At 37.0% G+C, this 17,528-nt stretch overlaps 1 protein-coding gene across 7 annotated transcripts in view; it reads right to left on the bottom strand.

Moving 5' to 3' along the window:
• Nucleotides 1–17,528, bottom strand: part of RFX3 (regulatory factor X3) — a 311,370-nt gene that overhangs the window by 63,556 nt on the left and 230,286 nt on the right. For all 7 annotated transcript variants that reach the window (XM_043890994.1, XM_043890996.1, XM_043890995.1 and 4 more), the window contains 2 exons: nt 15,742–15,923; nt 11,881–12,000 (listed from right to left, as the gene is read on the bottom strand). In XM_043890994.1, coding sequence (XP_043746929.1) covers nt 11,881–12,000; nt 15,742–15,923 — 302 coding nt within the window. The remainder of the gene's footprint in view (nt 1–11,880; nt 12,001–15,741; nt 15,924–17,528) is intronic.

Below are 17,528 nucleotides of genomic sequence, written 5' to 3'. Positions count from 1 at the left end.
TATAATTAATGAATGATTATGCTTAATAATAATGATATTGAGTGGCAAGCACTGATTAGAGGTATATTCTATTATACAGGAGATTCAAAAATTCATTAAGATTAGTTTGTAGACAAAAAGGAAATAAGTTAATTCTGGAGAAATTCTGCAGGTCAGTACTTAAGAACAAATCTTATAAAGAAGAGGTGAAGAAAAAAAAAAAGAAAATACATTCAAAACTGGGCAATAGGAGGTTTAATTTTAACCATAGAGTAAGGGTTGCAAAGTGAATGGTGGATTGAATGGATTGGGTGAAAATGCACCAAGTGTTTCAGTGTTTGCTTGCCTGGGTAATAATAAAGCTAGTCACTCAGTCGTGTCCGATTCTTTATGACCCATGAACTGTAGCCCTCCAGGCTCCTCCATCCATGGGATTTACTAGGCAAGAATACTGCAGAGGGTTGCCATTTCCCTCTCCAGGAGATCTTCCTGACTCAGGGATCAAACCCAAGTCTCCTACATTGCAGGCAGACTCTCCACCATCTGAGCCACAAGAGAAGCCCTTTGCCTCAGTAATAGGACCTCTACATGCCAGAAGTTTATGTTGTGTCTCTTTAGAAAAAGATGTGAAGACAAGTTTGGGAAGGCTTTGTGACAGAGAGAATGACAAAAGAGATTTCTGTGGTGGTCTAGTGGTTAAGAACCCACCTTGCAATGCAGAGGACATGGGTTCGATCACTGGTCGGGAAACTTAAGATTCCACATGCCACGGAGCAACAAAGTCTACACATCACAGCTAGAGATGCTGCATGCGTCAAAGCACTTCAGAGCCCACAGCCCACAGCGACCGAAGCCTGTGCCCTCTGGAGCCTGCTCACTGCAACCACTGAGCCTGTGGGCCACAGCCCGAGTCCATGTACCACAACAAAAGATCTCACGTACTACAACCAAGACCTGATGCAGCCAAACAGATAAATGTTAAAAAAGAATGACATCGGAAGGGCAGGTATATGGCTCATATTCAAGAACAGTATGAGTGTGGGCCTATAAATATGAGAGAGCTTCCAGGCAGTGCTGACTTTTCCTAGTAGTGGCATTTCCAAATGCCAGGTATTGCCTGGTACTAAATTGATACTTAGAAAGAAACCCCAAGAAATTAGAAATATTGAACTGAGGAAAGCTAGATGTTCATTTTCCTGACGTCCTATCTAAGGATAACATCCTATCCCTGCCATTACTTCAGAGCACTGGGGCTTCCCAGAGAAGGAGGGAGTTTAATAGGAAGTTGAATAGCCACATTAAACATAAGATAAACAAATACATGTGATAACTGACCCTTCTTGGAAGAAACAGTTATAGATGATATTATATTAGGTTTTGAAAGCTATTTATGTATCAGTATCTGAGCAGGTTTCAAAAAAATTCAAATGCTAGGCTTACCCTAGATCTATCTAACAAAATCTTTGAGAATGGGGATTAGGAATTTATTATTTTAACTAGCTTCTCATATATTTCTTAAGTAGTCTTCACAGAACTAGTCTATAGGAGCATCTTGGCAATAATAAATTCATTCAGTCAAATGTTGTAGAAACAGAACCATAACATTACAGAAAAATCATTTTCATAAGTCATTTCTCAATTTTTTTCAATAAACTATATTTGGAATGTAAATAACTATCTCTGAACAGATGGTGGATGATTAAATGAATGTATGAAGGAATGCTCAAGGTAACACCTTTCACCTATTAGACCATCAATTGATCTTAACAAATAGCAAACCTAGTTAACAAATATCTACTTTACTATAGGTAAAGTATTGTAGAGGCATAGCTTTGAAAAGGCTGTGTATGCATAGAATTTTCCAGGATGTTTTAATATTCCATTGACTTACATGATAATCCAACATTACCTTGGCCCTGGTTGAATTTCAAGTGACCTTTTAGCATTGAAACACAACTTTCAGATTTCCTATCTTTTTTTTTTTAATTTATTTTTTAATTAAGGACAATTGCTTTAGAGAATTTTGTTGTTTTCTTTCAAACATCAACAAGAACCAGCCATGTCCCTATCTTTTCTAAGTAAAATAATCACTATTTAACTACTAAAATTACCAAAAAAATGTTTTCTACTGAAAAAAAATTTGTTGAATCTTTCAAAAAACAGAACTCTTTAGTGTTTAAGAATTCTCTCCTTTTACTCACATTTATTTTTACAAATTTATTGTTTTATAATAGGCTTTCTTATAGTAGATTCTTAGTGCTCTTGAGTTGTGTGTGCTCTAATAAAGACCTGTGCTACATCAAATGAACAAACAGCTCTTGGTTTCAAAATTAGTAAGAGGCAAATGATAATTTTAACAGCTTGCAACTCCATGGGCAATCAAAGCTAAAGTTGTTAATGATTAAGAAATCAAAGAAACTCTAATGCTTTAATAGCTGAGCGTTATGCATGAAACCTGTCACTAACAAAGAAACTTGGAAAATTATTAGGAATCTTCCCCCATGGGGTTAGTCATAGCTGTTATTTAGAACTTGGACAGCTGTAACTCTACTGTAAAATAATATCTAATTCTGTCAATAATCTCACACATACAGACACTGAAGGAGTTCAATGGAAGGCAAAGAAGGGTATATATATTTACCATCATATTCAACTAATAGTAACAGATAGAAGGATTTTCAACAGACTAAATGAACCATTTGGACAAGTATGTTTGAACCAGGCAAAAAAATGCATAAGCAAGATGTAAAATCTCAGCTATATAGGCATTTAGAGTCATCATTATGCTTATAACTATAGAGAGTACAAAATCATTTGATTTGCATGAACAAACCTAAATGTTGAGCTCATAGCCAGGACAAAAGGCTAACATTTTCTGCAGGAATCATGACATTCCCTTTGGAAAAATAGTCCCAGGAAATTCTTAGGTGACTTGAGGTATGAAGTAAATCAAATGATATAAACATGAACAGATCAGAAGAAAATAATGTTGAGTGCCATCTTTTCAGATTAGTAATGGACTTCTTGATGTCACACTGGATATGTTTCTATCTTGACTTGTAGCATCAACCCTGCTGATTAATGATAGTTATTACAACTCTTCAATCCTTGTTGGTAGCTCTATATTTGTCTCATCATTAGCTCTACATCTATAATTGGGAAAGGAGAGTAGGAAAAAATAAATTCAAATGGGAGTATTTGTGTTCATTGCAGCAGTTTTAGTAGGAAATGTGGGAGAAGCAGGGAAGAGAAGAGGTTTAAGCTGTTGGCTGAAACAGAAGCCTGAGGGTCCTTTATTCATTTCACAAATGATGCTCACTGCTCTCCCAGGTGCTGAAAATGCAATGTTGAAAGAAGCAAATACAATTCTCTTAGCTCATGAATTTCTTCACTGAGTTCTCCTATTGTAGGTAATTTAGACTTAACTATATAGAACTGATATATTCTTGTTACAAATATGTATGGCACCTTTATGATACTTCTTTTATCTATAGCTGGTCCTTTCTGTTAAACTGATCCTAGAGGAATGCGTCCACTCTCCCTTTATTTGGAGAATGACAACATGACCACCTGACTGCAAGACAGCAACAAAAACAAAAATGGGCATCTGAAGCTCTATCTTGGAAAAAACAAATTAGTGAGCTTCTTGCATAAAGCAAATTAAATAAGCCTGTTTCCTTATCAGTAAATAACAAACAATATAATTGCCAAACGAGATCTTGCATATAAATGAACATTTCACAAGTTCAATAAATGTTCATCAGAAGAATTAATATTAACAAACTTTACATGAATTACTATACTTAATAATTACTGAATGTGATTATTTATGATTCTATCTTCAGCGGAAAATATATTTACATTAGGGACTTGCTGCAGCAGTATAGTGAACATTAAATACCTCAGTGCCAAGATTCCTTAATTTTTTCCAAAAGCCAAACGCACAGACATCTGATCATCTTCTCACTAAAGACCCCTGCCACCTTCAGCTGCCTCAGAGCAATTTACCAGTCCTAGATGCTTATCTCTGTAATGACCTCAGGGAATTTATGGTCAGGAAAGGAACTGTAAACCATTAACATCAATCACAGTTGAAAACCACTGGCCCAGAGGTGTAAAGAAATGAAAGCCAAACTTGCCCAATTTCCCAGCTTCATTCTTCTCCAAAACAGCCTTATTTTTTAATTTTTTAAAATTGAAGTATAGTTGATTTACAATATCATGCTAGTTTCAGGTGTATAGCTCAATGATTATATAAAATACAATTCGTTTTCAGAATCTTTTCCCTTGTAGGTTATTAAAAAACACTGAGTATATTTCCCTTTGCTATATAGAAAAAGGAAACATATCTTGAGACAGAGAACTGTATCCAGGAAGTTTGTTGGGGAGCACCCAGGGCATCAATGCCCATGGAGGGGCTGGTGAAGGGAGGAAGAATGGGCAGGCAGAGGAATCAAGTGCTTTTGTGTTTTTTTTTAATTAAAAAAAATATTTTCAATTGGAGGATAATTGATTTACAGTGTTGTGTTCATTTCTGCCATACATCCACATGAAATAGTCACAGGTGTACATATGTTCCCTCCCTCTTGAATCTCCCTCCCATCTCCACGCCCCGCATCCCACCCCTCTAGTTGTCACAGAGTACCAGGTTGAGCTCCCTGTGCTACACGGCAACATCTCGTTGGCTGTCTGTTTTACACATGGTAATATATATATTTCAAAGCTACTTTCTCAACTTGGTCCACCTTCTCCTTCCCCTGCTGTGTCCGTAAGTCTGTTCTCTATGTCTGAGTTTTTATTCCTGCCCTGCAAATAGGTTCATCAGCACCTCTGTCACGACAAACTGGAAAGCTCTTAGAGAGATGGGAACACCAGACCATCTTACCTGTCTTCTGAGAAACCTGTATGCAGATCAAGAAGCAACAGCTAGAACCCCGTATGGAACTGAGTGGTTCAAGAATGAGAAAGGAGTCTGACAGGGCTGTTTGCTGTCACCTTGTTTGTTTAATCTATATGCTGAGCACATCATGAGAAATGCCACGCTGGATGAGTTACAAGCTGGAATCAAGATAGGCAGGGGAAACATCAACAACCTCAGATGTCCAGATGTTACCACTCTAATGGCAGAAAGAGAAGAGGAACTAAACAGTCTCTTGATGAGGGTGAAGGAAGAGAATGAAAGAGCTGGCTTAAGACTAAATAAAAACACTAAGATTGTGGCGTCTGGCCCATTACTGCATGGCAAATAGAAAGAGAAAAGGTGGAATTAGTGACAGATCTCCCCTTCTTCCTTCATAGCTCAGTTGGTAAAGAATCCGCTTGCAATACAGGAGACCATGGTTCGATTCCTGGGTCGGGAAGATCCCCTGAGGAAGGGATAGGCTACCCACTACAGTATTCTTGGGCTTCCCTTGTGGCTCAGCTGGTAAAGAATCTGCCTGCAATGTGGGAGACCTGGGTTCAATCCCTGGGTTTGGAAGATCCTCAGGAAAAGGGAAAGGCCACCCACTCCAGTATTCTGTCCTGGAGAATTCCAAGGACTGTATAGTCCATGGGGTTGCAGAGTCGGACACAACTGAGCAACTTTCACATTCCTCTTCTTGGGCTCCAAAATCACTGCAGACAGTGACGGATGGTGACTGCAGCCATGAAATCAGAAGACAATTGCTTCTTGGCAGGAAAGTTATGACAAACCTAGACAGTGTGCTGAAAAACAGAGACATTATTCTGCCGACAAAGGTCCGTATAGTCAAGGCTATGGTCTTTCCAGTGGTCATGTATGGTTGTGACAGCTGGACTATAAAGAAGGCTGAATGCCAAAGAATTGATGCCTTCAAACTGTGGTGCTGGAGAAGACTCTTGAAAGTCCCTTGGACACAGGAGATCAAACCAGTCAATCTTAAGGGGGATCAACCCTGAATATTCACTGGAAGGACTGATGCTGAAGCTGAAGCTCCAGTATTTTGGCCATCTGATGTGAAGAGATGACTGATTGGAAAAGTCCCTGATGCTGGGAAAGATCAAGGGCAGGAGGAGAAGAAGGCGTCAGAGGATGAGACTGCTGGATGGCATCACTGATGCAATGAACGTGAACTTGGGCAAACTCCGGGAGACGGTAAGGGACAGGGAGGCCTGGCGTGCCGCAGTCCATGGGACTGCAAAGAGTCAGACATGACTGGGGACTGAACAACAACAACAATTATTATTAATTTCCATTTTGCAGATGAAGAAACTGAGGTTCAATGACGTTCAGTCATACATACCAAAGTGCCAAGCAGCCTGTACTCAAATCCCTATTTCCAACATTTACATATAGAATTCTTTCCACTAGTCTACAAAACTATATTAAGAAAGGTCTTCTAATGACAGAGGTTCTTGCCCTCATTCCTTAGGAACATGCATGCTTTCACATCTGTCTACAGCCAAAGCACAACTAGCTTTGCTTTTTAATTGGCCTCTCTTTTCCTCCCCTCACTGACACAAAAATTCCTTTTTTTCCACAGAATCCAATTCCTATGAAGAGATTGTTCACAGAGTCAGGAAGTGACACATTTCTTCACTTATTTAGGACATACTCAACTGTAATCTTCCCCTTTATTTCATATGCAAAACTTTTATTAACATGTGTACATTTCTCTTTGGGCTATACTACCTCTTTGGGGAAAGAATCTTGTAAGATCAAAGATAAGAGGCCTGGGTTCTTGTCCTGGTTTCTCTATGATCATGGATACATTACCTACTCTTATGGACTTCAGTTTTTTCATCAAGAAAACTGCACTTTTAGGTGCACTAGGTGACCCCTTGCTCCAACTCTTTCTATGATTCTGTGACAGACATATTCTATATGCACCATTGATTGTTATGTATTTGGTGAAGGAATCAAATGCAGCAAAGCACACTGTCAAAAGCACTTGACTCTATTCCACCACTTTTGCTACTAGAATTTGGAAGAATAACCGAAATATATGTGCCAGCACTCTCTATGTACGTCTTTTAAATATTAAAAAGAAACTGCAGCAAAGATTTTTATTTAGATCATAAAGCTGAAAATTATTCACCTCCTTTTTGCTTTACACTAACCTAATTTATTTATTGTCTATATTAGAGTAAGCAAATTAGTCCATGAGTAAAATTCCTTGAAAACTGAAGATTACCTCATTTAAGTGCAGAAGTTATTTTCATGTGAAATATTTCCAAAAGGAAGGTCTTAAGAATTACCCAATTATTACACATTCTCCTGCTTCCTTAATCAGAGTACTTAACCTCTTTCTGATTACCTATAATGCCATCAATATGCCAAACAGTTATCACATTGTGTAGACTAGATTTTAGTCACTATAGTGCTACTTAAAGGGCCTACTGGAGTGCCTAGGTCTACGTGTTCCTCCATGGAATGTGCGCAGATTGCTGGGCTGAATAACCCAAAGGGAATCAAAGACACTCGTCTACTTATATTTCCTCTTGCCAGCTGTTATATCTCACGACTGCCTATGAATCAAGTGGGCTCTAATCTGCTCCTTTATTTTAGGTAAATGACTTGAGGATGGCTTCATCTTTTCAATTAAGCTAATCTATGGGCTCTGTGACATCTGTTTTTCAATCAGAAGCTGTTTCCATTTATTTCCAGACTCATGGCTATGTTCCCATATGGTGGTGTTGCTGGGAATTTGATTTGCAGATAAGTGGAAATTTCCTCTACTGCCCTGTCAAATCTTCAAATGAGATACCATATTAAAGGAGTTCTAAAAATTATAAAGCTATGCAAAACAAAAATCATTATACATGCTATAGCTACAGTGATTCCAAAGTAATGAGAAAAAAATGCACAAACTGAACTCCAAAAAATGATTTTTTTTGGATAAAATAATTATTGTTTATATTTGAATTTTCTTATAGGAACAGGTGAAGCACATACATTTACACTATGGAAGATGTGCACATATAGATTCATAAAAAACTCCTACTGTATTTAAACAATTTGAATATTCTAAAATATTAAATACTAGTAGATGATATAAACTATTTTAAACTTTTCAAATGTCCCTCGTACTTTACCAGGATGGATGGCAGTCTCTTCTTATGTGAAATTTAATACATTCAGTAGAATCATTTGAATTTTGAAACCATCTTTTTTTTTTTCCATTTATTTTTATTAGTTGGAGGCTAATTACTTTACAGTATTGTAGTGGTTTTTGTCATACATTGACATGAATCAGCCATGGATTTACAAGTATTCCCCATCCCAATCCCCCCTCCCACCTCCCTCTCTACCTGATTCCTCTGGGTCTTCCCAGTGCACCAGGCCCGAGCACTTGTCTCATGCATCCAGCCTGGGCTGGTGATCTGTTTCACCCTAGATAATATACATGTTTCGATGCTGTTCTCTCGAAACATTCCACCCTCACCTTCTCCCACAGAGTCCAAAATTCTGTTCTGTACAAACCATCTTATTTTATAAGCTATAAAGCAAACGATACAATAGGTCCTTTTTCCACTGTGTTCAACAAATACTTTAACCCTTGCATTTAGACTCAGGAAGAGACACTTTTTCTCTTCTGTGCAAGTGTTTCCTCTCAGTGGGGTAACTGGCTTCACTTAAAGCCCATCAATGTTGCCATTGATATAACCCTTCAGAGATACTAAAAAAACAAATTAGGATTCCTCCTAATCCCAATGAGGGGTTGGTGAAGTTGATAACAGAAGCAATCATCCATGACACCATGCCAAGAGAAACTGCCCATAATCCAAAACTTGTACCATTCACAAATAACAACAAAATATTAAAAGAAGTTTCAATACACCTTTGGTTCTCTAATATTCTTATTTCATAAGAAAGCAAACACTGTAAGAAACTAAAGTCTTATGAACTATGAATATCACTGAGAATTTTATATCACTTCTTAAATACAACCATATCATATCTAATTCTAAAAGCAGTACTTGGATTGCAGGGTTTTCATAGCTCATTAAACTTTATAGCTCTGAAATCTGTTTCATAAGGAGACCTTTGTAACTCTTTGATTTTGCTTACCTAACCCAGGCTTTGTAAAAAGAATGTTCCTGGAAGGCTTCCATTTCCATGAAAACTTGCAGTGACATCCCTGGATAAAGTAAGCTTCAGCTATCTTAGGTGCAATTTACCAAGGCATTGTTCATATTTAAGTTTGAAGATATGTTATTTTTGAACTAATCTTTTCTTTCTTTATTGCACCAACATCTCCAGTGTGAACTGCTGCTATGCATGAGTGCAGAGACTATACCAGAAAGTAAAAGCTATAAGCGTTATCACTAACAGGTGGAAACAGTAATTGTAAATCAAGACAAATAACAGTTTATTCCAACTCACACACACTCTGTTTCCAACCATAAAAGGGACTGTTTTGTGTTTCTTCCCCAGAACTCTTCTTAATATATTTCATTGACTATACCGCAAAAAACAGAAATCAGTAATTTGAAAACTAAGTTTGAGAATCTGTGAAACATAATTTATGTAATAGCCAATTCTGAACTGACTCTTCAGTCCTGAATACTAGAAATTATATCTATATTTACAAGCGCCTTTACCTCCAGTCTCTTTCCACTAAAAAGGTCTTGCCCCAAATCAAAAAGTAATCTCTTCAGACAAAATCTGAATGTGTCACTGCTTTGTTTGGAAGCAAGTCTTTGAAGTCTTGACAGTTTCTAAGCACAAAATCATTAACTCCATATACAACCAAATCCCTTCATCTGTGATCCAAACTACTCTTAAAATCCCATCTCTCACTCAAGTCTAATTTTAACCCTAAAGGACCCAATCTTCTCAGTTCTCCTCCTGTAATATCAACCTCACCATATCAGAGTGTATTCACCAGAGATGTCATGGACTTTATGCCTAAGTGGTACATGTGTTTACATTATTCCCTCTGCCTAAATGTTCCTCTCTTATTCTGATCCCTCTAATTCCCTACTCAAATAGCACCTTCTCTGTGAAACTTCCCAATCCTCCCTTTCCAAGACTTTGCTCAAACAGTTTGGCAAAGTAGTCCAACAGTTCCTTGATCAAAGCTTTGTTTTAGCATTTCTTAGGGTGCATTATCGGAGAAGGCAATGGCACCCCACTCCAGTACTCTTGCCTGGAAAATCCCATGGACGGAGGAGCCTGGTAAGGTTGCAGCCCATGGGGTCGCGAAGAGTCGGACATGACTGAGCAACTTCACTTTTACTTTTCAATTTTATGCACTGGATAAGGAAATGGCAACCCACTCCAGTGTTCTTGCCTGGAGAATCCCAGGGATGGGGTCTCAGAGAGTCAGACACAACTGAAGTGACTTAGCAGCAGTAGCAGCAGCAGGCTGCATTATGGGCTTCCCAGGTGGCAGCAGTGGTAAAGTACCTGCCGGCCAATGCAGGAGACACAAGAGACATGGGTTCAATCCCTGGGTTGGGAAGATACCCTAAAGGAAGCCAGGGCAACCCACTCCAGTATTCTTGCCTGGAGAATCTCATGGACAGAGGAGCCTGGAGGGCTATAGTCCATAGGGTCAAAAAGAATCAGACAGGACTGAAGTGATAGCATGCACACAGGCTGCATTACCTTAAAAAAAAAAAATTTCCATGTGCCTGGTTATCTAATTTCTTAACTCCTCCAAGGTAAGAACTGTGTCTTATCTCTGCACTCAGGACCTAGCACATGTTAGAGATGCAACCGGTGCTCAGTTACTAAATAGATAAAGGGCTACTGCATGGTATGGCCTTTCCAGGTCCAACGGTAGTAAAGAATCCACCTGCCAATGCAAAAGACGCAGGTTCAAGCCCTGGGTCAGGAAGATCCGCTGGAGGAGGAAATGGCAATCTACTCCATTATTCTTGCCTGGAAAATTCCATGGACAGAGCCTGGTGGGCTGCAGTCCACGGGGGTCACAAAAAAGTTGGACATGACTGAGCATGAGCACACTGCATGGTATCCTTTTTCTCCAGCAGTAACTTAGAACTAATGCATCTGATTACACCAGTATGATGTGGAGGAGATCTTGCCAAGGTGACTCACTATCCCAGATCAATGGACCAAGCAGATTGACATAGATCACCTGACTACCTATGTGCAGTCCTTCTTTTCCCTATCAAATACTGCATGCTCAACTGAAAACAAAAACTGGAACTACTGCGATGGCTGAGCTCTATTAGTAAAGAGGGAAAGATTTTACATTTTACTCCAAACTGTGATATAAGTCACATGAGACAGAAGGCCTTTGGCTATGTAGCAGTTTTACACACTTGTGCAAATCATTTAACCTCTCTGGGACTTATCTGAAAAAATAAAAACAAAAACAAAAACAGGGGTTTTAGTGCTTTGACTGCCACAAGGCTAAGGAGGCAGACTACACTGATGTATTTTTCAATTCTAAGATCTATAACTCTATTTATCCATCCATTCATTCATCATCCACCCATCCATTCATGAATGCTTGAGATATCTTAAAGCCCTAATATTTACAATTCTACATTTATGAAAGTTGGAGTCAAAGAAAATGCAAGAAGTCCCAAACATTCTGCAAGAATTTATACTGTCAAAAAGAATGACTTAAAAACATGTGCAGATTAACAAGAAGCTCATGAATACTGACAAATTTCTCCAGATGCCTCTTATAGCATGTGTTTAGTCTCCTTATTGGAATAGTTTGGGATGTCACGTTTATTTAAAGGGACCAAACAAGCTGTCTGATGAGTAATTTTTAAAAGATTTAGAAAACAGAATGAATGAAATTCTAAATCATATTTGAGAACTGTCTGTAGTGAAAGCATATCAACAATAGTGATATTCATGCTCACTTAGGTATTTGTTCTACTCGTTCAGAAAAAAAAAATTGAAACAGCTAAAGAAATCCATAACTTTGACATGTCAGTGACAATCCCCAAAGCTACCTTTGTTTCTGTTGCATGGGTTGTTGTCTCATAGCCATATACTGCATGTCTTCTTGGAGGCGATTAAGAGGGGAATCAGGCTTGACACGAATCCCATAGTAATGGTACTTGGAGTTTCCTCTTCATAAGAGAACAGCAAACAGAGACACAAAAAAGTCAGTCAAGTCAATATCAATCATATAGGATTCCATTTAATTTCATATTTGGAAAAATAGGTAAAGGCAAACTTAATGTTATATATCTATGATTTACCTGTTCTGGACACCTGTGTATTTTTACAGTGGCTACATTTGAAGAATCAAAATAAGATTCTGAATCAATCAGTTCAAGGCCCTAAGAAAAATCTGTCCTTATAAACTTTTGCTTAAATACTAGTCACAGTCCATTTGTTTGATTTATATTACATTTTGTTTTCAAATTTATATTTTAGCTATAATTTAGAAAATTATATTAACAGGATATTCACTAACAGGATAAAGGGCTGCACACCAAGAAGTTACTATAAAGTAGTTATGCAGAACAAAGAGGAAAAAAATATTAACTCTACTGTCTTGAAGAAGTCCTGTATTTTTCTAGTTCTATTATTGCAGGGGTGATTAAGATAACTTCATTGACACAAGATGTTATGAAGTCTATTATTTAATATTTTGAAACCTAAAAAAGCAGGCATTTAATCCTATTGATTTCAAAACATATTTTATTAGTCTCTGTTTTTATGGATTCATATCAGTTTTGCAGGCTGAATAAGATGTGTCACAACAGATATGGAGAAATTTCTCTGTGAAAATGGCAAATTTCCACCTGGATAAAAAAATTGTCACAATTTCCTCATGTTCATGAAAAAGACCATATTTGTTATTAGAAATGACAAAGTTTTACCCTGAATGAAATTTGCAAATTCTTTCAAAAATAACATTTTAAATATGTAAATTTTTGCAAATAGAAAATAGTAGTTTTTCACAAGTCTATATATAGCAAGCCATCAGTGCTCTTTCCAATTTTTTCTTTCATTTACAAAAAAAAAATGCAAGTGGAGTGTGGATTCAATATTTTATATAAAAATAAAACAAAATTTTACTTCCAAGCTCCAAGAACACACATTAGATGAACCCTATATATTTGAAAATACATAAAATTTTTATTATATAAATAATATTGATAGCCTAAAAAGGTAGCCTACCAATTTGAATACCTACACAGTTATTGGTATAGGTATTTGAATACCTACATATTTGTAGTAAAATAAATGAGTAGGAAAACTTAATGCCTTCCATTTGCAGACATTAGATTTTTTCTCCAAGATCCACTGCCAAATAGAGCAAAATACAAAAACAAACAAACAAACAAATACCACAAACTCAGTTAGCCCTGTTCTCCCACACAAACAGCAGAACAAGAGGGAAAAGCCAATGACAAAGTTACAAAATAAAATGACATCGCTCTTGTGAGATCCCAAAATACATGAAGTATCTATCAGTAGTTTCTCTTCAGTTTCCTATAAATCAGCACTTTGGGTGTGGTGGTGGGGAGGCGGTTCTCTCTGTGCCACTGGAGATGGTTGGGGGATATCAGTATGTTCTGTGGTAACAAAAGATACCCTTTGATTTGTCTTTGTTTAGAAACACGGTGACTTTACTCATCTTTTACTTAGCTTCAGAGACTTGAGAAACAGTCTGGTTCTGGTTTGAATGAATTCACCAGATAATTTTATTGATGGATAAGTAACAATTTACATACGGTTTGCTTCGGAAAAAAAAGTATCTTGAGTTGGTCTGCCTCATGATTTATACTGATTTTCTTTCTGTTCCCTGGGTTAGGCATAGAAAATGAATGCTAAAACAGTTTCCATGGTAGAAAGAGTCCCTGGTACTTCACCCCTACCATTGTTAGCTTTTCTACATTAGAGTTCTGCTATCTTCATAACACAGTATTTGTTTAAACTTTCTCCATAAGATTTCTTTTCTCCTTATTCTTCTAGGCTTTGTTTTCCACCTCTAATTTCAAACATTACATACAATTTTAAAAGGAGCAGGAGACACAACTCATATAGTGCGAAGGGGAAGAAAAGAAGATAGAAAGTAAAAGCTGCAATATTGCAACATGTACTTATAGAGCCTAGAGTATGGATTCCACTCATTCGCCAACCCAAACAACCCCAATTTTGTCCTTTTCTATTTTAAAGATGCCTTTCAGGGCTTGAATGGAGCCTCAAAATAGGATTCATTGAAATCCCTTTCAGTAACAAAAGAGGCACAACAATACAGCTATTAGAATGCTGAATGAAGCCCAGAGATTCAAAATATTGGCACAGTATGCGTAACTACTGATCCATCAGCTAGGATATAGTAGATTAGGTCCCCAAATAATGATTTTTGTGGTTCCAGGAAAAAAAAAATAACTAACAAAACAAAAAGACTTTTTCAAGTGATAGGAAACTAGTTCCTTTACTATGAATAAATAATCATATTCTTCAGTTTAAAATACACTATTCTTTTGAAGTATGGATAGAAGAAAATACATTTCTGAGAGAACAGAACCTTCAGCAATCTGAAAGCTGTACAATCACTTACAATGCAACAGAAAGGAATCATTCACACTCTGAATACATACAGACCTTGTAATCCTCATAAAACTGTCACATTCCTTTTTTCTGTATAAATTTACATTGAAGTCAATTACAAAGGCTCTGTTTATTTTATTAAGAATATTAAAAACTCTTTGCTAGAATACTATGGGGCTGTGACTTCTCTCTTACCCAAGGTATATCATCTGTTATATATTGTATAGCAGCTATACATTTATACTTTTAAATATAGATTTCATAAGGTATAAGAAATCAGAAGCATGCATAAGACTCTGCTCAGCTATTCAAAATATGTTATGATAATTTGTAAAAAATACAGCAGTAAAATGAAGCTCTGCAGTTTTAAGTATTATTTTCATCATATTTTGACTAATAAAAACACTCATATGTATTTCCAAAAAAAGGAAACAGAGAAACTCTAAGAATCTTCCTCACATTATTGATTTCCTTGCAATGGAACCATACTAAACTTTTGCTTCCATAAATGCATGGCTTCACAATCAAGAGTTTTAAAAAGGCTAATAAAAGGTTAAAAAGGACAATGTCATTAACTGAGAGCTTCAAACATCCAAAACTTGTAAGTTCACAAAATAATTTTGAATTGGTCTCCAAAAATGACATGAATAACTCAGCTTTAATTTCTTACTCTATGCAAATAGAATATTTATAAAGATCTTTCTATGTAATTTTGCAAATCAAGAGATACATGGTTTTCCACTTACTATGTCACTTTATTCATCATCTTTAGTACATTTATTTTCCAAAAGAGAAGAAAGCAGTATACACTGATTTTTAAAGCATCATATATAAATTTTCCAGTAATAGCTTGAAAAGTGAAAGTGAAAGCGTTAGTGGCTAGGTTGTGTGCAATTCTCTGCAGCCCCATGGACTATAGCCCACCAGGCTCCTCTGTCTATGGAATTCTCCAGGCAAGAATATTGGAGTCGGTTGCCATTCCCTTCTCCAGTGGATCTTCCCAACCCAGGGATCAAACCAGGGTCTCCCGCATTGGTCTGTTCATTTCTATGTGATTTGAGAATCAGTTTTTCTCCAAGCTTTGCTACTTGGATGTTTAGGACAAGACATCATTCTGTATTGTCAGTTTTCAGTGAATAATGACCTTTCCTTTTCCTGAGGATTTTCATAAACTGAGCTAATTTTTAAATTTTTTTCTTAATGTATTATCTGTAATCAAATACTTTTGCCCAAACAATATACTGAATGACTATAGTTTAAAAAAGAGAGATTAGTTTATGATATTATCTTTTAGTACTAACCTAGTTCCCAATCTCCTGGTTCGTAGCCCCATAAAAATTGACCTTATTAGTTTTCCAAAAGAAGCAGCATTGACTGGATCCAGTTTGTGTTCCTGACAGTGTCGTAGGTAGTGGTTGTACAGAGTGCTTCTGGGAAGGCTCACTCCTTCTGCTGTCTCGTAATTGTCCAACAGCCACTGGAGCTAGTGTAAACAAGACAGGGTAAACACAGAGAAACCGAATCATTCACCAAAATGCCTCTAAGACACTGCAACCACAACACACAGAAATATGTAGAAGATCTTCCTCAAGCCTTATGACAGGGAAACTGTTGCAATTTGGAGGCCTGTGTAATCTGAATGTGAAAACTCTTGGAAGTTTAGATAGCTGACCAGCATTTATTGACCTCAGACCATGTCCATTCCTTCAAACATTCAAGTACCTATACAGACATACTAGTTTTCCTTGTATTGATTCCTACTTTGGAGATAAAAACCTCTTCAAGGAATTCAAATAATCTCATTAACTGTTTATAAATATAATTCGTAATTGCTACAGAAATAAACATATTACCAAGCCTGGCAGCATGGTGCATAATATGTCTTCAGTGCTGGTTTGTTACAACACATAATCAGCAGGCTGCCTTGTATAAATTTTTATACTAAGGCTCTATTCATTTTTATAGAATTTTAATTTACTTACACAAGATAATACAATTACAGCATATCTACTGGGACAAATTCTACAAGCAGTAAGGAAAATTTTCAGTCTTTTCTTTCCCAGAAAGAAACTCACTAGACACTGATTTTAAAAAATTATGTGTAACGAAAAGGGATCACTTATTACAATCATTTGAGTTTCTCTATGTTTTTTTCATAATTTTGGAAGACACACTACACTGGTAGTTGGAAAGCAATGTTTTTTCAGTCTGTAGTGCATATTTTAGTCTTATGGGTGGCCAATAACATCATGAAAAGATGCTCAACATCACAAATGATTAGAAAAATGCAAATTGAAACTACAATGAGGTTATCACCTCACACCAGTCAAAATGGCCATAATCAAAAAAATCTACAAACAATAAATGCTGGAGAGGATGTGGAGAAAAGGGAACCCTCTTACATCAATGCTGGGAATGTAAACAGATACAGCCATTATGGAGAATAGTATGGAGAGGCCTTAAAAAACTAGGAATAAATCTACCATATGACCCAGGAATCCCACTACTGGGCATATACCCTAATTAAGCCACAATTCTAAAAGACACATGTGCCCCAGTGTTCACTGCATCACTATTTACAATAGCCAGGACATGGAAGCAACCTAGATGTCCATCTATAGATGAGTGGATAAATAAGTTTTCATATATATATATACATATGTGTGTATATATATATATACACACAATGTAATATTACTCAGCCATAAAAATGAGCTAATTTGAGTCAGTTCTAATAAGGTGGATGTACCTAGAGCCTGTTACACAGAGTGAAGTCAGAAAGAGGAAAACAGACACTGTATGTTAACACAGACATATGGAATCTAGAAAAATGGTATTGATGAGCCTATTTGCAGGGAAAGAATGGAGATGTAGATGTAGAGAATGATCTTGTGGACACAGTGAGGGAAGGAAAGAGTGAGAGGAACGGAGAACGTAGCATCTACACATGTACACTATCATGTGTAATATAGCTGGTGAGAAGTTGCTATAGAACACAGAGAGCCCAGCCTAGCACTATTTGATAACCTAGAGGGGTGGGATTCAGGGAGGGGAGGGAGGCTCAAGAAGGAGGGGATATCTGTATAAT

Source organism: Cervus elaphus, chromosome 29 (assembly GCF_910594005.1).
Source record: "Cervus elaphus chromosome 29, mCerEla1.1, whole genome shotgun sequence".
Lineage (NCBI taxonomy): Eukaryota > Metazoa > Chordata > Mammalia > Artiodactyla > Cervidae > Cervus > Cervus elaphus.
This window is presented reverse-complemented; position numbering and strand designations above follow the sequence as displayed.